General features: G+C 36.5%; 2 protein-coding genes across 2 annotated transcripts; both read left to right on the top strand.

Moving 5' to 3' along the window:
* The first annotated feature begins 8,617 nt into the window (after window positions 1-8,617).
* On the top strand, window positions 8,618-12,328 carry LOC116201051 (protein WHAT'S THIS FACTOR 1 homolog, chloroplastic). Its single transcript, XM_031532122.1, has 2 exons — window positions 8,618-9,225; window positions 10,572-12,328. Exon 2 carries the CDS (start codon window positions 10,855-10,857, stop codon window positions 12,085-12,087), a length of 1,233 nt encoding a protein of 410 aa, XP_031387982.1. The 5' UTR covers window positions 8,618-9,225; window positions 10,572-10,854; the 3' UTR covers window positions 12,088-12,328.
* A 1,423-nt stretch (window positions 12,329-13,751) lies between these two features.
* On the top strand, window positions 13,752-16,205 carry LOC116201826 (DNA-directed RNA polymerases II, IV and V subunit 6A-like). Its single transcript, XM_031533241.1, has 6 exons — window positions 13,752-13,957; window positions 14,971-15,004; window positions 15,099-15,274; window positions 15,372-15,423; window positions 15,621-15,688; window positions 15,826-16,205. The coding sequence occupies exons 1-6, from the start codon at window positions 13,923-13,925 to the stop codon at window positions 15,893-15,895; spliced, it is 435 nt and encodes a 144-aa protein (XP_031389101.1). The 5' UTR covers window positions 13,752-13,922; the 3' UTR covers window positions 15,896-16,205.
* Window positions 16,206-23,108: the final 6,903 nt, after the last annotated feature.

Raw genomic sequence — 23,108 nt, 5'->3', positions numbered from 1 at the left:
CAACTCAACTTCCAATTAACCGATTAACACCAATTCGACACATAAAATTGGAAATATACATTCCGCCACCTTCCTAATTTAACATCACAGTGTCCATTTATTTCCTTTCTTTCAATTAGCAAGTTAACCAATTTCAACCCTAAGTGGCTGTGACTTACTGTACATCAATTTTCCCAAATTTCATCTAATTGAACCTATAATGGACAAGGAAAACACCAATACCACCATTCACCTGACATCACAAAGCGCTCCCACATGCCACTTCACAGTAAAAATATGCAAATTGATTTCAAATCATGCAATGCCCTGACTTATCATCTCAACCCAATTCGAACATAATTTACCGATACTAATCATGCCACTAAAAGATCGTTAAGCCATTTACTGAATCGGGTGAACGTTATCGATCTATTCAAGTCATGAATCCATTTCGTGCAATTTCCTCTAATCATATAAATTTGTTTCGATTAAACTTTTGAACCCAATTTCGTGCAATCCATTTACCAAACACGTTATTCTAAGTGTGTTTTGCGGAAAGTTGTTTGCTTGATCCCCATGATTCTTTGGGGATACAATGAAGGTGTTGTCTTGTTGTTAATGATAAATTTTGTTGGCCGAGAATTGAAGCCTGCAATTTGAATCTGACCCATGATATTCAGGCTGCTCAGCATTAGTAACGAGAAAAGGAGCCAGCGACGATTTGTGGCAGCAATATGGCGATGATCCGTGTCACCTCCAGATACTCCCGTTACATTACCCAGATCATTGCCCTATTTAATAACAGGGCCCTCTACCCCTCGCTCTCCGCTTATGCCTACAACACCCGTAGGGGCAACTCGGACGACGAAATACTGAATTTCTCATCAAAATGCACACCGAACATGGACAGAAAGATGGAGATTATCGCCCATAACCATGTTGCTTTGTCCCTCTCCAAGCAGCTCATCCTCCCTTGCCCATCCCAATATTACTACCTCGATTTCTCCCCACTCTCCATTTACATGGCCCTCAGCATGTTGACCACCGGCTTCACCATCAAGTATCGAAAGAATCTCCTCATCTTCCTTTGCACCCCGTCCTCTCACCACCTCAACTCCTTCGCCTCTAATATCGTCTTCAAAATCTTCTTCGACAGCAGCCCTGCTAATGGCCCTAGGCTCTCGTCCGTGAATGGACTCTGGCTCAACAAGTCTTACTTTGTGAATCCTAGCTTCAAAAAGTTGATGGAAACCGCATACAAGGCCACCATTCTCAACGATTTTAGGAACAAGGTCCGATTTCTAATTTTCACTAAACTCCATAGTCGTTTTCTTTGCCAGCTATAGGCCTTTTTAAAATTTCAAGGCCTAGGAGAGTATCGTATAATTTCGATTAGAGTGTTGGGAGAATCTATTAATGAAAGCCCAATTTCAGAAACGGGTGAAATTCGGGATTGACGAGTAGTTGCGCTTTGGTCATATATGTATTATGTAGGAAGACATATTCTTTTTAGACTAGGGAAGCGTTAGCTGTTAACTAAATTTATTAAATATCCCGAGCTAAGAAGCAACATCTTTTAATTCCGAAACAAATTGTAGACACCGAGGATGAATGAGGTTTTGGGTTACTGCTGATGGCATGAACAATATTCAGTTGAACATTTCTCTGTTATGTTGAATTTTCATTTCTTGATTCTCTCTAAGAAGATTTTTGCTCCTTGTGCCCCTAATTTGTTCGTCTTCCCAACACAAGAGAAAGAAAATCAATCTTCCATCTGACCAACTTTCCTTGGCTTTTACATATTTTGATCCAATTGATATTTTGGATGGATGATGTTATTGTCGATTATTTGCTTGCTTCGATCTCTTCGCCTCAAATTTGGTATGTAGTGCTAATTGAAGTACAAACAACCATACAAAGGTTACACAAGTTTAAAGTTTTAGACCAGGGATCTTGGGCCTGTGCCCTCTTATAAGTCTCCGGTGGAGTCGCCAAGCTGTCGGAGTTTTTAATTCTCGACCGACTTTGAGAATGATTTTGTTATATGTGATAAGAGTTTGGGACTCGGGATTCGGAACCGCCTCTTAACCGTTTTTATAGGCCTGTAAGCCACCTATTTAAACCAATAAGTGATCAGGATACTAACCGCCTAGAGATTTATTTTGTCGGTTTTGAACTGGTGATCTAAGTTAGGGGGCCCTATTAAGTGCAAGTAGAACTCGTACGCCCAAGTTGGTACCCGTCGCACCCCGAAAATTGGAATTCCCGGACCGACTAAGATGTTGATTTGGGGTTTAGGGAGATTTCTTATACTCGAGAGTTAGTGGTTAGTCTGATTTGCTTGGAAACTGGTTTAGAGTCACCATTTATCCGTTTTAGGCTGGTAAGCCACCTATGAAATCAACTAAGTGGTCATGACACTAACCTCCTAGGGAGTTTTGACTCGTTCTAAACCAGAATTCTAAGTCTGAGGGTTCTATTACGAGAGTACAGGCTCCCAAGCCAATACTTTGCCCTTCCGGTACCCTCCTAGATTTTCTACTTGACTAACTAGTTTTATCTTAAGTCCAATTGTTTATCCAAGGGTCTCTAAGTCATAATCGAGTATGTATATACATATATGAGTATGTACAAAGAAGAAGTAGAAATTACATGGCTTTCTCACATTGTGGTTCATACACGCTTTCATCTCATCATGGGCCGTACCTTCAAGCCTACATCTACACATGGGCCACACATTCGGACTAGATATTCATGGGCCATATATTCAGGCCACTTCATTCATATTGGGCCGAGTGGATCCTACGCATAAAAGTGAGCCTAAAGCCCAAAATCCAATATGGGCATAGGGCCCCTAGTAAAGGAAAATTTTCTAAGTTTAATTCCTAAGTCCACTTATTTTATTTCCATCAAGTTCTTGAAGTCATCAAAATTTATTTACAAAAGCCATACTTACATGATTAATTTATTAATTCCGAACCAATAAAAATCCTAACCTCTCAAGGTCATATGACCTTCAAACTTTGTCCTAAGATTCAATGGTGGGTTAATTACCCTTAGCTCTTTGAATGATGTCCAAGTGTACGTGATTATCCAATTATAATCTTGATTGTTGGATTTTACACTCAAAATTGAACTTTTATTCTTTCAGTTGTACGATTAAGTCGAATGAGGGACTTTTGCCAATTAAATGAGCCCCGACCCTAATGGTCCTACCCTCAAGGACGTGTGAACCTTCCTAGGACACTCTAAAACACCTAATTATTTTCTAATTAACCCTTAAACCGTGAGATTAAGTCTCAATTTACGTGATTAAACTCAATTGGACTTCGATTTTGCAAATCAACCAAATTTTTTGACTCAATTATTCATAACACATGCACGGCCCTATACACATGTATCTACAGAGCACATATTGACACAATTTAGATGCCTCTATACAAAATTAATCCTAATTGGACCTTGCTTCCTTGTGCCGTGACTCTAGCTAAGCTAATTTGGTACAATTCTATCTAATCACACTTAATTAAGCAAAATTGGATCCAAAATATGCCTAATACCCACTCGGCCACATAATTGTATTTATATATTGAATTCCAAGGCAAATAAAAGGAAATTATCCAAACTTGAGGTTTCAATTTCAAGAATGAGGGTAACCTCAAACTTAATCAAAATTGATACTCCCTCTCTCCTTGACTGAGTTGACCAATGAAACCGTTTCTAGGACTAACATTAAAAATTAATTTTAACCCTCTTTCATACTATGCTTAAATGAAAATAATAATAATAACATAAAAATAGAATAAAAACCATAAAACGCTTCCAATTATATAATATTTTTTGAAATTATAATTAAAAAATATTGTTATCTATTGATAATTTTTGAATTTTGTTCAAATATATTAGACCATGCATGGTGCGGCCCATTTTTTTATATATATAAGTATATATTATTTATATGAAAGTGGAGTCAAGGTGTGCTCGGCTTGACGGACACAAATACCCAGATCACTCAATGAAAATTTCTCGACGTTTTGAGGTTTTTAATTTTTCACAATTATTTAAAATTTTCATTTTATGAAAAATATAATATATAAGATGTGATATTGTATAGATGTTTCAAATTAATATTATTTAATAAAATGTGGTTATTTGTCGAATAATTTTTGAATTTTTGTATAATTACTGGAAATTTAGTTTTACATATTAATACTATAGATAAGATACGGTATGTTACGAGAAAGGGGGTGTAGTGCAGTGGCTAACACTTTCACCTGGTAATCTAGAGGTTTCAGGTTCAATTCTCATTAGTGGGAATACTCGTAATTTCCTTTCCATTTTCTTATACTAGGTCATGAGCCTCCTATTGTAACTGAAAGATACGATATGTTACAGAATATTTTTAGAAACTTTAATCTCCAAAAAAGAAAAAAAATGGAACAAGATTATCTATTGACTATTTTTGAATTTTGGTAAATTATATATGTAATTTTAATTTTATAAAAAAATAATTGATAAGTTGTCATAATTTACATATATTGTTTGAAATTTTACAGGATACACTTATCTATCGAATATGTTTCATTTAAACATTTTGAAAGTTTGAATCCCGCTCAAAGCATAGGCCTTTTGTCTTGAGAGTCTAGATGATCAAGAAGAAACAACTTTGATCATCATTTATATAGACTAGTAGGATAGCACGAGCATTGCACGTGAATACCTTATTTTTATATCATATAAAATGTTATCTTAAATATGTGTAATTTTAATTTAATCATCTAAAATGCAGAACCATAATATATAAATATTTCAAAATAAATTAAGGTCTATGTGCTTTTTCCATTAGGAAAGCGACGGAACAATCAGTTTCTAAGTATAGTTAATGAGAACGGCTAAACTTAGATGTTACTTTAAAAGATCATTATATGTGCTTCAATAAACGGATAAACCATTAGAACTTTCTGTACCAATTAATTTCTCGTTCTCTTCTTATCCAAGTGTTTATTGACCTTTCTCATCATAATAGTAAATATTAGGGCCTAGTATTGCCATCTATAGTATAACTCAAATACATATATATCGTGAATTATAATTAATAAAAGGGAAAATTACACCATACAACATAAGATTTGAGGTTCTTCTCAAATCTAACACATCATTTCAAAATTATATAAGAATGCTTGTAGTCCACTGACAACTTTTCCGTCTGAATTAATGAAAATTTTGATGTGCCACATATGTGTGAAATAATACATATTACATATATAATATTTTTAATTCATAAATTGACGTGGAAAAAATTTTAAAAAATAATAATAAGAAAATCAACCATCCCTCCTAGCCAGGGGTCGGTGCTTGGCAGCGGTGGTGGCCACAAGTGAGGCCACCACCTTTGATAGTGGGCTGAGATCGGCACCCCGAATTGGGATCTCAATCTCAGAGGTGGTAGCACCGCTGGCGGCCGTCCTCCTGATGCAATGTGATAAATTAACCAAATGATTGTATAAATTCATAGAAACAACATTTTATTTTTATTTAAAGAATTAGCCCTATTTTTGAGAAATACGGGGCCAAAATTAGCTCTATTTTTATTTCCCTCTCAAAAAGAAAAAAGATGAGGCCATGAACTGAACCAACGCACCCAACCACCAGCCACCGGACCTTCTGGTGCCCCCTCGCCAGCCCCCATGTCCCGTTGACTTTCTCATTCCCGATTAAGATCCTTTGAGGATCTCTACTCAGAATTTTTTTTTCCTAAACTTAATAATTACTTCAATAAAATCATTCAGTTTCTTATTTTAAAAAACTTTTAACATATCCAATTTCACTATAAATCTTTGGTTATAACTAATTTTCTTTCTCAATGATTAAAAAGATGCATATCATCAAATTAATGTTCAGATTATAAAACATAATATATTATAAAACGTTCGGAGTCATGAGGGAAAAGGAAGACGGGTTTGATGATCAAATTAAATGATGAATTACAGAAAGTACGTATCAGACTCACTGAATAGTAGGGGGGCCTCGCAAACGATGCTAAGAGGCCGAGGGGAATAATCAGCGGAGGAGACCACATACGGCATGCTTGGAGGAGTTAGACGGATTCATTCCCCACCACAAGGTAGTATCACATCTGTCACGGTGCTCCCGCGAGGTGGTGTATGCGGCGGATGGAGTCCTCAAGTTCTGGCAAGAGGAACCAGCACATGCTCCATCTCTGTGGGTTCTTGAAGTAACTCATCTCGCTCCCCCATCGCCATGTTGCACCTCTCTCCCACCTTCTTCCAATACTCAAATACTGTCGGATAACCTTGCACCAAAGAATGATCATTCGTTTCAGTTCGACTTGAATGAGAAATGTAAAAGCGAAACTCATAGAAAGTGCAGGCTTTCTACCGCTGATATGTGAAGGTTCAGATCAACCTATGCTAGCAACAATGAAATGGTAGAAATGGAAAAAGCAGCATGGGAAATTTTCCGAGGAACTCAGGATGGACGTGTGGCAATGGTGCCGTATTATTGTTATGAAACGGTTCGCAGGATCAAAAAGTGACTCTATAGAGTCCATACGTCTGTAATAAAAGAAAAAAAAAAGGGCTTAAATTTCATACAATTCTTGATGATTGGAGAAGGAACATCCGTACACGAACCACGATAGATATTAGATGAAGCGGACTTACTGTCATGTCAGCATCAAGCAAGTTGAATTGTGAGCGAAATTCCTCCCTTGTGCCCCTGGCTTTCGTTGTTTGTTGTTTCCGATTCAACAAAATATAGTGTTATAATCGTGAGTATATAATTAAAGTTGACAGGTTTAAAAAGGAAAAGTTGTTTCCGTTTCATTCTAATAGGGGTCTGTTCGGCGTTGTAATTGCTGTTTCCATGGGTCAGCGAATCTTCTATTTTTTTTTCTTTTGACCGTCTCTTCCTCCCTTCTTTGTAGGACCTCTTTTTTTTTTGTGTGATTTACTTCACATTTACCTTTTTTCTTTTCCAATTGTTTAATTTTCATAATATGATTGGCTGGAAATGGAGAAAACAAGGTGACATTTTTTTTGAATATTTTTTGGTGAACTTTTTTTTTTCATTTTCTGGTGAAGAAGGTGGCATGTTTTTAATAATTCCACCAAGAGACAGAAAAAGAGTAAGCGGCATGTGTAAAATGGGATGACGTCCATAGGCCTTTTATTTGTATTGTGAGAGGGCATTTTAGGAATTCCAGTAGAAATATAAAGGTATTTTTGGAATCAAAATGTGGAGAAACAATGTCTTAGCTTCACACTTTTATATTTAATATAAATTTATAAAAGCAAATTCGAGACGGGACACGTATAATGGGCTCATAATGCTAAAAAACTCATTGAAATTTTCTCAAACATTTTTTAAAGTTTTACTAATAATTTTATAAAAGTAAGAATTTTTTAAATAAGTATTCTCTAGAAAGACCTGTATTCCAAAGAGAGTTGTTAGTTGCATAGTATTAATAAAGTAAAAAACTTTGACTCTTAGTTTAAATAAATATTTTAAGATAAGATGTCGAAACAAGATTATATTGTTTTAATTTTCTGGTATGATTTTATTATTATCTACATAATATATAAAAAATAAATCTTGCATATATTTTTGTTTGTTACATTTTTATGCCTAAATAATGAACATTAATATTTTTTAATTTTAAATAAATAATTTTTCATAAAATATTCTCTCTTAGGTAACAATTATGAATTTTTGAATATTTCGTATGTATCTATATCTATATCTATATCTATATAATAAACTAAAGGAGAGTTCTAAGGGGAATGTTTAGCAAAATATTTTAGAACTTCTTTCTCTCTTTTTAGAAAAAACATTATAAAAAGATATTTGGAGGTTGAGACTCATTTTAACTTGGCCCTCAAGCATTAGTTTTACATCAAGGAACAAAGCGTTTTTTTTTTCACTTTTGACCAATCTTGGCCTTTCATTTTCTTTTTTTTTAATATCAAATTATTTTTATTTGATTTTCATACTAATAATTATCAAGACAATGTAATAAGGGATTGTAAATTTTCTAAACTAAAAAGTAATTATAGTTCTCTAAATTAAATAAAATTGAGAGTCATTCGAATAAATGTCAAAATTTGACAGGACAAAAGACCATAAAATTTTGTTAAACAAATTCTCAGTATTATCCGAGCACAATAAACTCTATGTAAATGCTCTATAAGTCCATATTTTCTTATATTTGTATTTTGCTATTGCTCTTTTGTTATAATCTTCACCCATTATTAAAAGAAAAATATTTAAATTAATTCCACGAGATCTTATCTTCAAATTAATATTAATAATGCGAAATAGTTCTCATAGTTATTAAGACATAATGAGCTATTATATATAAGAAGATATTTAAACTTAAAAATTACAAATTCTAAAAATTATATAATCATAATTATAATTTAAAATATAAATATTTTTTAGAAAATTAAAAATTCTAAAAGTTATATAATCATAATTATAGCTTTTTAATTCTAGTCATGGTGTAAAGGAGGGTTTAAAGTGAACATTTTGATCAAGTTTGATGCAAGCTGACATTTAAAAAAAATAAAGTTTCTCTCTCGAGGGTAACGTAATGACCGAATTCTCATAAAAATAGATTGAAAATGGAATACGGATGCTGATGAAGAGTAAAACAGCATTGAGACAACAGCCGTTGTTTTCTTCGGGAAGCCCCCAGCAAACAATCGGCATCCTCTTCCTCTCTGACGGCCGCCTCCTCGCCTCTCGGCTGCTTTTATGTACTGCAAAACTACATCTTCACTTCAGCCGCCCCATCCTGCCGTTGCTCCGCCAGCCGCCGCCGCCTCTCGGGCTGCTGCTCTTCTCTCGAGCTCTCTCTCGCCTCGGTTGCTCGTCCCCAGCTCCTGCCGCCACCATTCCCGTCGGCCTCTGTAGTTCAGCTCAGCCACCTTTTCCATCTCACCAAAAGTCTGTCCTCTCTCCCTTTGCCTCTCCGGTCATCGGCCCTCTCTCGGCTGCTTCTCCTCATCCTGCCGTCGGCCCTCTAGTGGGGCCAGTCTCTCATCCCGCAGGGTATCCTTTCCCGGAGCGTAGGGCAGCATCCTCCAGTGTTTCAATCGAGCTCCAAATCTTCCTCAAATCACGGGACATTCAGCTCAGCTTGCTTAGCTGAAAGTCGTACAGCACTAACCCCTAACTGAAAAAAATCGATCTTGAGATCGAAGGAATCGAATCCGCAGTTTTGGGGTATACTTACGATTCCTTCTCATAACTATGAATGACTCTCTGTCCGTCTGAATAATATGCTGTTGGCTGTTTAGTGAGGGACAATGCTTGAATGTTGGTTCCGGGATTTGCTTGTAGGTGATTGATTCTTGGGACACTTTGCTGCAGTAGCTGGTTCATTACGATTGTCGGATAGACATGCTTGAGATGATTTTTGCGTGCTCTTCTGCCAATAATGTTGATATGGGTCAAATTAATGGATGTTATACCTGAGCACAAAGTGTTTAGAATCAATGTTGTGTTGGGTCCTGTCTGCTGCTATTGCTAAGTTGTTGCAAGACTCATTTACTCATAGGCATATCCGACGACATTTCAGGACTTTAGTAAATCCTACAACCCACACCATCTTACATGAAATGTGGGATCATGCTTCATCATTTAGGGCATACCATCATGTTAAAGTCTATTTAGGTCACTGATTAAGGCCCTCATTTGGTAGGACAATTTAGATGACTGATGAGTCAGAGCTCATTTGTAGGCATCCTTGTTTTTTTCTTTTGGCTGAATAGAGAATAATTGTAGGCATCATAGTTGCATTTTAGGGATAAGCATCATAAATAATATGAGAAACTCTAATGATGTAGTATAGTGTGTAAAAGTTTTGGAATTTTTCTGTTTAGGAAGCGATGATCATGATTTTTCTGTTCTCTTCTCGAATACCCTGAAACTTCTGGTTTTGTTTGGGAATGGTCTACAAAACTTTCTGGTTTTCTCTGTTTCAGCTGTGAAGTTTCAGCTCTGTTCTGATTTGGTCCTCAAGGTGTTTTAAGTGTTGTCCTTGATGTGTTTTATATGTCGTATTCCTATCTGTTTAATTGAGGAAAAAAAAAGAAAAAGAAAAGACGTGATAGAGATTGAGTATTGCAAAACATAGGAACACCATAGGTTGCCGGTTTAGGGTGTTCCAATTGGCTTCCGAGCATTTTGAACATAATAGAAACCCAATCCTGATCTAGATTCGTAGACCACATCAATAAAGATTCTAGGAGGTTAGTATCGTGACCACTAGTTGAAGCCAGGTCTCTGATTGACTTTGGAATCTTAAAATACTGGACTGATCAGTGGCAAATCTTCATATTTCTTTGGTTTAGCCAGCTTAGTCGTTTCTAGGATTGACAGCAGCTAATTTATTTGAATGTATATATCAGGAATATTAAGACAATATCTTACTTCAACTAACCAAAAGACAATCCAAGAAATTATTGGACTTGCTTGGTGGCATGATTTTGTTTTAATCTTTTGAATTCTGAGATAAAAATAGTCTTAATTTATGTCTATGTCTTAATTCTCAAATGCCATTATCTCAGGATTGGGTGTTTGGTTGCAAAGCTAGAGAATTAGGGCACCGAGCGCAATCATGGAACTGCTGCCTTCAGAGAGAAACAACACGAGTGGACAACTCTAGAAAGAAGAAAACATGCACTGGCTCTGCAGAGAGATGTAGAGAGAGAGAGAGAGAGAGACGATAACGGAGATGGGCTCCATTTTGCGGCTTATCGTGAATGTCTGCTGAGATGTTGTTACACTTTGTACCACACCTGATCGACGCATGGCCTCAAAGAGGGGACTAGCACTTTAGATTTTTTATGAATGATGAGTACATATCTCATGCTTCATCGTCTCATAGAGCAGACGCAGAGACTTAAGTTTCGTTGTTGGTCGCCTCATGCCTTTGCTACTGCTTCGCCTTCAAGCTTGTTCTTCGAATCCAGCTTTGTGCGGATTCATGTGAGGCAGAAATCCAGTGGAGGGAGGAGACCCAAAAAGAAGATCTACCACAGGGTCCATGAACTTGATCGGGTGATGGAGCTAAGGAAGAAGCCGACCCTGATCTTGCGGCTTAAATCCATCATCCAGTCCCAGAGGAATCAATCTCTTTTCCTCAGGGACCTTGAGAAGCATGTTGGCTTTGTTCAGAAATGGAACTTCATGTCTGTCATTGAGAAGTACCCTTCAATATTCAGAGTAAGTGGTGGTGTTGGTGGAGGACCGCTGTTTGTATCGCTCACTGAGAAGGCTGAGAGGCTCGCCGGTGACGAAGCTCTGGTGAGAGAAGCGATGGAGCCCATTGTAGTGAAGAATCTGAGAAAGTTGCTGATGTTGTCTGTTGATTGTTGTATACCGCTTGCAAAGATTGAGCTTATCGAATCTGAGCTTGGTTTGCCTAGTGATTTCAAGGACGTGCTCATCCCAAAGTACCCGGAAATCTTCTCTCTGAAGAGTGTGAAAGGGAGAGACAGTCTCCAGTTAGAGCACTGGGATTCGGGGTTAGCTATAACTGCACGTGAGGAAGGATTAGCCCGGGAGGGGGTTCTCAACCAGAATGCTGGTCGAAAGAAGGTTAGGATATCGAAGGATGGCAACTATTCAGGTCCGCATGCATTCAGGATGAAATATCCTGCTGGTTTCAGACCGAATGCGAGCTATCTCGACGAGGTTGAGAGGTGGCAGAAAATGGAATTCCCTTCTCCATATTTAAATGCAAGGAGATTCGAAGCCACAGACCCGAAGGCTCGGAAGCGAGTGGTAGCCCTCCTGCATGAGCTTCTCAGTTTGACCGTGGAGAAGAGGATGACGTGCACCCAGATGGATGTGTTTCATACGGAGCTTTTCCTGCCGTCGAGATTAGTCCTCTGCCTGATCAAGCATCAGGGCATCTTTTACATCACCAATAAAGGCGAAAGGGGGACGGTGTTCCTAAAAGAAGCATATGATGGATCGTCTAGGCTGATAGATAGATGTCCTCTTGTCTTGTTTAACGATAAATTTGTGGAGCTCAGCGGGCAGAGAGGTCTGAGTATCTATGTGCCATCGACAGGGTAGTTTTTGCCAATACCGAAGTTTGGAGTTGGAAGAGAACTGCTTCCTTCAAGCTCAAGTTATTAGCTGGCTAGCCAAAATATAGAGCCATTTGATAGGGACAAACATATCCATATCCATTAAAAAAGAAGAAGAAGAAGATAGGCACAAACATAATTATTTTTCAATTAAAAAATTTATAGAATCCAATTTATAATTGCATTGGATCAGTATAATAATATATAATGCTATCAATTTCTCCTTTTCTTTTACTTTTTATATTTTGGTAGAAATAATGTTATCAATTTTACTCAAAAGCATGTTGACACAGTTTCCCAACACTCCCCAAGGTCAAGGTATATAATTTATTTGTTAAAATGATGAACTTATTAAAGAATCAATTTGTTGAAAAATCTATCATACCAGGACAATCAATTGTCTGTATGTATTCCTTTATATATATATATATATGTATGTATAAATATATATGGTTCAGCGTGAGAGTGTCCACGAATACCAGGTATATTCGGAACTTACCTATTAGGGTAGGGTCCAAGTAACTCGTATTAAAAATAGAGTAGGGTTCAAGTATTAAAATAAGGAACCAGTGAAAATCAGTTCTTATCATGGTTCTTGCATATAGGGTACCCAGAATCGGAATTGGAATTGATATCCGAATTCGAATAATAATTTCCCGCATTATATATATATAGTTATATTTAGATAATCCTATATTTTAAAAAAATATAGTCACTAATTTTTTAAAAAATATAAATTTATGTTAACATTATGTTTTACGTGATTATTGATTATAGTTGAGATATTTTCGGTTTTATTTAGCGAGACAAAAAAATTTACAGGTTTTAACAGGGAACCTGTGGTATAATACAAGATCCGAGTATGTTCTGATTTTAAGACTCAACAGGGTAGAGTTCGATTCCAAAATCTTAGAATTTATCATTACAGGGTAGGGTTTAGGTATCGTAAAAAAAAAAGGGATACTCGAACTCTCACACCCTTCGTTCAGCGTATAAACAAGATTTTGAGATTATGTTTAGTGAATAGAGAAAATCTATGAATACGAGAGCTTTATTCTCTAATGAGCTGATCTAACTCGAACTTGGATTATTTGTGCTCTATTGGACTTTTGGATAGCAAGACTTGATTTGGAAGTGCTATTGCTAATGTAGAAATACTAAAATATAATTACTAAAAAGTAAGTGTCAATTTTAGTATAAATTAAAGAATTTGGAATGAAATAATTTTAAATTGCTGAAATTAATTAACATTTTAAATAGAGAATAAATATAAATAATTTTTATAAACACATATTAACATATTGGAGAAAATCACGTCTCTAACAGTAGATTCATAGTTTTAAACCCATTCACTAAACACCACTTTCGCTTAAATATCAATAAAGTATGTATTTATTCAACCTCTATAGCACTCTCAAATGAAGCCTACCTAGCCTTGACGCGAGGCAGAGGAAATGTCAAAATTTTTTGCTCATATTATATATATATATATTCTATACATTTTAGAACATCACAACAGGCCGAGGAGGCCCAGGCACTAAGACTGCCCGGCCCATTTAAGTGGGTTTTCTTCTTTTGTCTCTCGAAGCCAGCCCAGCCCAGCCCAGCCCACTGAACACTTACAATTTTATCATTCATCAACAGTGGAAGATGAAGAAGACCAGGCGCGAGAGAAGAAAGAGTGTCTTTTCTCCCTCCGGCTGGCTCCGTAATTCCTAATAAAGCTAAAGCTAGGGTTTAAGACCATCAGAAAGCTCCTGCGCGGGGAGAGGAAGAGGGAGAGGGGCAGAGAGCTTCCGCTCTGCATAATCGATAGTAAGAATGGCGGACGATGAATACAACGAGGTGGACATGGGGTAATCTCTTTGTACTTCCTTCGAATTTCAACTGGCCCTTTGCTTTGCCTTTGCGTAGGAGAGCTGCGCTCCTGGTAACACGTCTGTCTGCAAGTTAGGGTTTCGTTCCCTTCTGCAAGCATCGTCCCATGTTTATAGGGTCGTACCGGAAAAATCATATCCCACTGCCGTTAGGTCGATTGATTTTAGCCAAACTCCGCCAGAAAAAAAAAGAAAAAGAAAAAAGATTTTGGTTTTGATCCTGATGAATTTTTGTTCAGCTCGTTCGCCGATTCGGATTATTTTTTAATCGAAATCAGTGGAGCAAAGGCCAAATAGGGAAACAACCCAGAACAGAAACATGAGCAGACGAAGCTCAATATAATCGAGCATGCTGACTCGGAAAAAACGGAATCAAAGCACCTCAGCTGTTAGTTTTAATTCCCCGATTCACCAGTGTCTTCAGTTGCGGGGTGTTCTTGACTCTCCGAGTTACGTTCTTGATCCAATCCGAAGCCAGTCCGGTAACAGCGTTACTATAGAGAACAAAATCCTATCAGCAGGAGGGGGAGTCCCTTCATGAAGATTTTGATTCCTTTTGTTCCAAACAAAATATAATTCGGCATGCCAAGCTAACTCCTGGAGAGTAATCTGAAGTGCTTTTACCGTAAACGCCCATAGAAATTAATTACGCGTCCCAATCTCCCACTGCTCTGACTGTATTACATACAATGCTGCAGGACTTCTTCCAGGCATAAGAACCGAAATTGGGCTTTTAATGGTCCCAAAAGCATCTGTTCTTGATTAGATAAGCCCTTATCTGTAATTTTTATTGATACTTAACCCAAAAAATCTCATAGAGCAAGCTGAGTTCCAGAATTCCAGAACTTCTATACAGAGTCCACCTTGTCTTGGCCCTCTAGAGTCACTGTTTGGATTTTGTTTCTCTTGGATGCCAAGATGGTGTGATGAACTCATTCAGTGCCTTTATTTCTATTTCTGATTTTTCGATTGTTTTTGATTGATTGATGCAGCTACGAGGATGAGCCTCCAGAGCCCGAGATTGAGGTGCGGAGATATGTTTGGTCATATTAGTAGAATTTTATGAAAATATTTGAATGTTTCTTTATTGGTCTTGATTGTGCTGGGTTGGATTTAACAGGAAGGGGCCGAGGATGAAGTGGATGCCAATAACAACAATGATGATGTTCCGGACCCTCTTCTTGATGCTGAAGAAAAAGAAGAACAGGGGCCAGTCAAAAGAGAAAGGAAGACGTCCAAGTACATGACTAAGTACGAGCGGGCAAGGATTCTGGGTACCCGAGCTCTGCAGATCAGGTTCATATCATATTCCTGTCTCTCTCTTTTTCCATCTCTCAAGTCTTTTAAATGAGGAATGCCATTGCTGACTATGCTTTTCATTGATTGAGAGCAGCATGAATGCCCCAGTGATGGTTGAGCTGGAAGGCGAGACAGACCCGCTCGAGGTAATGTGGTTGGTAGTGGTTATGTTAAATTTATCATTTAATATTACTAGCACGATATACATGCCTTTGATTGTAACAAGAGATGCCCCAGTTACTCTGTGTAAGTCTGTTTTATACTCACGGGGATGGGACACTTGTTATTAATGTATAGTACTGCAAAAGAGGTCAGTAACAACAGGAGCTTCTGATCGTATCAGATAGCAATGAAGGAGTTGAGGGAGCGGAAGATTCCTTTCACCATTCGCCGGTACCTGCCAGATGGAAGGTGAGTGTAGTTAGCATCGGTAAAGCTATGTTGTCGAAGATAGATGATATGTCTCATTGATCCCTTTGTGTTGCTGTCCATGTTTGTATGTATACCTAAAATGCAATCATAATGGGAGTTGTATATATTGCTTGCAGCTTTGAGGACTGGGGAGTCGATGAATTGATTGTGGAGGACTCCTGGAAGAGGCAGGTGGGCGGAGATTGATTGATGACTCTCTCCTCTTGGACGATTCAGTTGGAAGGTTGATTCTGGAGAATCTTTTGATGAAGATTTATAGTCTCTGGACGAATCTGCCGAATGCCTGGATCAAGAACCATACACTATTAAGCGCCCTCTTAAGTTTCCTCTCCTGTATGTGCCTTTCTATCTGTTGATAACTAAACTACATGTTTTGCTGTCTATGAATCGAAACCAGAGTTAGTAGCTACTCTGATGGTTGAATTTTACTGGTGATTAATCTGATCTGGTAATGTCTCTCTAAAACTGATCTATATTAGTATCTTTCCCTTTCGAAGACATGTTCTGCTGATAATTGTGTGTGTGTACAAGAAGCCATCACAGAACCAATTATTTCACTGGAGAATTATTTCAGTATTAGCCCATCAAACTTGAAGAAACCGAATTCTAAATTCTCAGCCACAACGAGCTTATGATGCCGATGGACCATGTAACATGTCTTTCCTTACTCGTGGGCAGTTTGGGAAATTTCTGAGAGCAGATCTGGTTGGGGTTGTTGACATTGGGGGTCTGGCTTACTCTTTTTCAGCTTTAGTCTACCGATTCCAGTGGAAATCCCGCCCCTCCAATAATTAGATTGACATAATTAGATTTCAATTCAGAACAATTGCGGGAACAGTATCCGCGTGGCGTTAACAAGCAATTCTTGCCTCGTCAGTGAGTATTGATGGCTAAGTTTAAGCTATTAGTTTAGTCAATTTGAGTGTGGAAGTCAGTCTCCAACCTCTGGTTTGCCTTCAAACTATTTCAGCTTTGGGCAAACGGTCATATTTTACCAGTTTAAACTCCTCCATCAATGCGAAGGAGTTGATTGATAAATGGGATGAGAAAAGCTGGACAAATAGGCTAATTGGAAAATAACCCGCTCATATAGTGAGTGGATGGGCACTAATTGAAAATGAACTAAGCGGGGCGGATAGGGAGTAATTAGCTTAGTATCTCATCAAAAGAGTAAGTAAATCGATATTGATTTGAAGAGAATTTCTTCATTTAGTGACGTTCTCAGGTAAGAAGACATGCATGATGGAAGTTACTTTGAAATCACACGGAGGGAGTTCTACGTGTGAAAACACACAAGGTATCTTCGCGTTTTTTTATATTGAATATAGATTTGTATTATGCAAAAAGGTTTTGGAATGACTTTGCCTTTGGCAGGGGATGGGTGTAAAGTAAAATAAATGTGTGGGGTATATTTTTATTAGGGCATAAATGTTACGTAGCTCTAGGTGCAAATATATATATATATATATATTTGTTATAGGTATAGATTAATCAATAAATTATTCTAATCTCAACGAGTCCTTAAGAAGTGATCCCTTTTTTTCACTAGGTCCAGATAGAGACCAAAGATCTTGAGCGATCGATCTCGTAGAACAATTCAAAAGATAAAGAAGCATCGTTAATTTCTTCATGCTTGTTCCGAGTTCGAAGTACTATTTGTACAAATAAGAATCCCCATCATAACATGATTTCTTCTTCATATAGATAAATGTAGGATCTATGGGACAATTACCGACATCTGATGTTCGGGCAGCAGTATCCATAACTCCTTTGCAGGCTCCGTAAATTGAATCGTACCAATCTCTACTGGGGGTTATTACTCATATTTGTTACTAGATAACAAGATGGATTCGAAATCCTTATTTTTCAATCCAGTCGCTCTTTTGATTTTGCAAAAACTATCTTTATCAATATGCTGCTTCTTTTACACATTTTTGGCCAACCCAAAATAGGAAATAGCTAATAGTTAGGACTCATTAAAAAAAATTTAATAATCATTCACTAATGAAAAACCCTTTCCCCATATACCAGATTTGACAATACTAAGAACTCTTATCGTTCTTATGTTAACAATAAATAGAACTGGAAATATGAAAAATCTTATTATTAATTTAAATAATTAATAAATTTTAAGCTCACATCTATCTATGTATGAATAATCTGATGTTCAACTATGTCAAATATATTTACATTTTTCTTTTCTTGTAGTCCTAATAGCGGATCGATGACCCAAGAGTTGGTATAGACAGACTTGTATTATAATTTTAGTAATGTGTTATTTACACAGTATTGGATTTCATATTACCTTATAATGATAAAGCAAGAGAGATTATTGGGTGATCATACCTCGCCACATGACATGAGGAAGAACCAATTAAATTGCAATAAACTAAACAATAAGTGCTAATCACTCGATTAATTGTAGTAAGTCTTCTTAATTGAAAAATCTTATTGGTTCTTCCTCACCACATCATTATGATGTATGATCATTCAAAATTTTCTCATAAAGCAATTATCAAAATAATGATTGAATCTATATCTATATCTATATATAGTAAAACAAACTACATTTTTTATTAAATAGAGTTATGTTAAATAGGGTTAGAATAGTCAATTTATGCATAAACTAAGTTTCATTAAATAATAAATAAATGAAATTATTTAATTGTATAAGTAAGACAGTATACAAATTCACTAACGAATTACCATAATAACGAAATTAAAGTACTTTGTTTAGGACTGAAATTAAATAATCTATATGCATATATATAGTAAAACAAACTACATTTTGTAAATAGGGTTAGAATAGTCGATTTATGCATAAGTCAAGTTTCATTAAATAATAAATGAATGAAACTATTTAATTGTATAAGTAGGACATTGTACAAATTCACTAATAAATTAGCCTAATAACGAAATTAAAGTACCTTGTTTATAACTGAAATTAAAGAATTAGTTGACAGAACATTGTTATAGATGCATATACTAAAGTAGAGAGGTAAATATATATATATATATATATATATCGTATAAAGTTATTTTTTGAAATTTGAAAATAATTATTGAAATACTTTGGATTTTTAGAAAGCAAACTTTTTTAAAGAAAATCTAAAAAATTACTATATAAAAATGTTATGAATAGTTGATAATATGAGTCGATATGATACAAGGAATATATAATATCAAAAAAATATATTTTCATATATGCTATTTTCAAAAAAAGATTATCACAAATTACAAATTTCATTGACTTATGATCAAATACAAATATAAAATTTTTTAGATCGATATAAAAATATAAACATTTAGCATTTGAGACATTTCTTTCAAATTAAGTGTGCAAAATATATAAAAAGATGGTAAATAAGACAAGTAGATGAAAAATTATTAGTAAACTATTTAAAATTGGCCTAATTTTATTAAAAAATTCATTTAAATTTGAAATTAATTATTGAAACTTCTCACTATTATTTTCTAAAACCGTAAAACCTTATAAAAAGTAAAATTAACGTGTAAAAATAATGATAAGGTATAACATTATATGAAAAATGTACAAAAAGAAGTTTGTATATCTCAATGGGATGTTTTAATATCTCTTTTGTACTATAGTGATAGCTAAATAAATATGCATCATATATTAAATAAAATAATTAGTTAACTATACAATGGATTTCCAAAAAAATCAATATAAAACACTAATTTTATGAATTATGGGTCACATAAACAGTAAAAAAATAAAAATAAAAATATCACAAAATTTTATTTTTGGCAAATGAAATTAAATATTCAATGCACTTTTAAATAAGAGAATCAGTAGCAAGTTGTCACTCAACTATTTAAAATGAGTCCAATATGTTAGGATTATTATTTAAATTTTTTAGTAACTGTTAAAATTGCTAAAATTGAGAATAATTACTATAAAAAACAAATCCGTGCAACATACGGTTTAGAGCACTTATATTTGAAGTATTATTAAAGAAATAATAAACTAATAATAACATCTGCAAAGTGTTCTTTAACATTAAGATTTCGAGATCTTTATGTATATTTCATCATCAATGTTGCTCATACATGTTTTTGAGTAATCACTGAACTATCCATCGATAAATTATTTCTATTCGACTCTATAGTTTTTATATGTATTTATTGATAATGAGAAAATAAATGGGGTCAATTGAAATTTACACCATCTTATTTGGAATATTTGATTAATCTTTGGCCAAATTAGCAACATATTTATAAAGTTTGACACAATTATGGAATTTCATAAATTTCAGGTTGGGTCACCCTTTTCAAAGCTCCATTCATTGTATCGTATATTCACGCGCACAATCCCTCCATTTCAGGAGAAGGTCTTGTATAGATATCACATAAGATTATGTTACAAGATAAATAAAAAATATTATTTTTGAAAATAATGGATTATTTTTATCAATAATAATTTTTTTTGTTTACGTACTAAAAACCAAAATAACAAACTTTTATTGGCTTATGACATTGTCACGTGATACCTCTGTTATATACAAGACTTTCACCCATTTTAGAGGACAGGTGGTAAAATTTCTAATAGTCATATGCAAGTAAATCGGCCACGTGTCCAATCCATAAGTTTAATTAAAATGATAGAGCGGTAAATGCACTGTATATTTGTACACGGAGTACGTAACTAACTCGCGCTGATAGTGGGTCCGCTTACAACAGCAGAGGAGAAGTTTTGGCAAGTTCGGCGCCCATGAATATGATCACCTGGCCTTCAGTGGAAAGGTGGATGCCACCTTTTGGATGGTGCTGCTGACATGATTCGACAAACAACAAAAGCGTTCCTTGATGCTCATCTGATGCCAAAAGGAGGGCAGGATATCAAGTTACTTCCACAAGGTCTAAGTGACTCTGATTATATTAATGGGCGACCGGATACGCCCTGGGACGCCATAGAGAGTTGCATGGATTGGGCTGAGAGTGGAAGAGAGGACCTGTATGATACATGGAAGGATAGCTTCTATGCGGCTTGGAACCAGTGCATAATTGCCTATAAACTTGTGGACAATTTGTGATCAAAGCAATAAACATGATAACATGACATAGATGAAAAGCTATACAAAAGATCGATGTCCTGTTGGAAGAATTTAAATCTTATACCGTACTAGTGTAAGCTGTCTTCCTTAAATTTCTTTTGTTTGATGGCGAAATTATATTCACTTTATTACCACGAAAATGAAAGAGTTCCATCAGTAGCAGATCCCTATATCATCGGTTCGATCGATTTGGCTGGTCTTGTCATTAGGTAGTTTTTTTCTTCGGTGAGAAATTGATTGGTTTAATTAATCAATAGTGCGGTTTTTAGGGAAGGATGAACTACGATGCCCACTTTACTATCTGGTAATCGTAAAAACTGTTTCCCGCAGTCCAATGGTTACTTTTTTCTTAATTGTCTTTATTGTTGAAGTGAGAAAGATAAAAGAAAAATTTTTAAAAATTATGAAACGATTAATCCATTTCGAACCGGATTGGTCGATTAAAAGGTAAAAGATTTTCTCAATTTGCAGGACTCGAACTCGAAATCTTATTTAAAAAAAGAGTCAGGTATGGTTTTGGTCCCTGAAAAATACCAGGGCCAAGGGTTTGGTCCCTTAAAAATTTTTGCCTCGGTTTTAGTCATTCAATCATCATTCCGTCAGATATTTTAGTCTTGCCGTCTTCTTGCGCGTGCCAACTGTGACGGAAATCTCACGTGACGGCTGAGCTGGACCTAACTCCGTTAATGACCCCCCAAATTGCCAAAAACGACGTCGTACAAGCCTTTGACGTACATACATAATTCTTCTTCTTCTTTTCTTCTTCTTCAACCCAATATTCTCAGTTCCCACCGCCGCCGCCGTCTCCTCCTCCCCTGTCTCCTCCTCTAACCTCTTCTTCTTCTTCTTCTTCTGAAACCCAATATCTCAGTTCCCGCCGCCGCCCCCGTCTCCTCCTCCAACCTCAAGCCTCCCCCTGCCTCCTCGGACCTCACTTCCACCACCCTGCCTCAACCGCACCATGGGTTGGGGCGACGGCGATGGCCACCACCACGCCCTCCAGTCCCTCGACTGGGACTCCATCATGAAGGACCTCGACCTCCACGACGACGTCTCTGCCCCTGCGCCGCTCAACCCGCCCGAGTCGACTCACTTCGTGAACAACTCCTCCGATGTCGCCACCCTCTCTGACATTTACAGCTCCTGCCACCAGAGCTTCGCCCATGTCCCGACCAGTAACTACGGTAGCTTCGAGCTTGGGGGAGAGGTCTGCAACAATTGGGGTTTTGCCTTTGATTTCCTCGAGGAGCTCATTCAGGTCGCGGACTGCGTCGACTCGGGCGAGCAGGGATCAAGGAAGGCAACGACGTCGTTTTTGGCAATTTGGGGGTCATTAACGGAGTTAGGTCCAGCTCAGCCGCCACGTGAGATTTCCGTTACGGTTGGCACGCGCAAGAAGATGGCAAGACTAAAACATCTGACGGAATGATGATTGAAGGACTAAAACCGAGGCAAAAATTTTTAAGGGACAAAACCCTTGACCCTGGTATCTTTCAGGGACCAAAACCATACCTGACTCTTAAAAAAAAACAACCTCTAGACCGCATGAACCAATCCTTGTTGGTAAAATTCCAGCTTTTTAGAATCATAAATCTCTACCAGGAGTACCACTCTAGTAACTATCAACAGGGCCATCATTCTTAACACTAAGCATAATAAACTCATGCCTAAATATGGTTCACCCTATACAATCATTGTCAAGTTCAACTTTAGTCAAACACTGAAATAGGTGGGTTGATTGATATACCTATTTGAGTCACTTTCAGAAGGATGAAACAGCCAACTCCATCCATTCAAAAGCTTAATATATAAGATTTTTTCTTTAGGATGAGAGTGACTTCGTTCCCTTTTTTTGGTTAATTACCTAAAAATACACAAACTTTACACATTTTTTCAATTCTAGCACGAACTTTTTTCGTTGACCTAAAAATGCATAAAATATCAATTCTAGTACAACATCAAATTTTCCGTTAATTTAAACGGAAATTACTGACATATGTTACTGATGATGCGTGGCTGAAGATAGGTCGAGTGGCACCCTCTGTGATCACCGACTACCCCAATCGAGGGGGTGGTGGCCGGGATCGAGACCCCCACAGTCGGCCACTGCTCCTCCCCCGATTTTCCTTTTCCTTTTCCTTTTTAATTTTGTCTTTTTTTTGGAAATAATTTTATTAAGAAATGTCTGTGGGTCCCACTCAACCTATCATCTTCAATCATGTGTCATCGGTAACATATGCCAACAATTTCCATTCAAATTAATGGACAATTTGACTTCGTGCTGAAATTGATATCAAATAGATAGTTTGTGCATATTTGGGTCA

This window comes from Punica granatum, chromosome 3, assembly GCF_007655135.1.
Source record: "Punica granatum isolate Tunisia-2019 chromosome 3, ASM765513v2, whole genome shotgun sequence".
Classification (NCBI taxonomy): domain Eukaryota; kingdom Viridiplantae; phylum Streptophyta; class Magnoliopsida; order Myrtales; family Lythraceae; genus Punica; species Punica granatum.
Note: the sequence above shows the minus strand (reverse complement) of the source record. Positions and strands in the feature narration are given on the sequence as shown.

Coding starts and splice junctions, on each gene's coding strand:
- LOC116201051 (XM_031532122.1), top strand. CDS start 10,855: ATGATGAGTACATATCTCATGCTTCATCGTCTCATAGAGCAGACGCAG.
- LOC116201826 (XM_031533241.1), top strand. CDS start 13,923: ATGGCGGACGATGAATACAACGAGGTGGACATGGG. Junction 15,005..15,098: donor CTCCAGAGCCCGAGATTGAG/GTGCGGAGATAT, acceptor TGGATTTAACAG/GAAGGGGCCGAGGATGAAGT. Junction 15,424..15,620: donor GCGAGACAGACCCGCTCGAG/GTAATGTGGTTG, acceptor TGATCGTATCAG/ATAGCAATGAAGGAGTTGAG.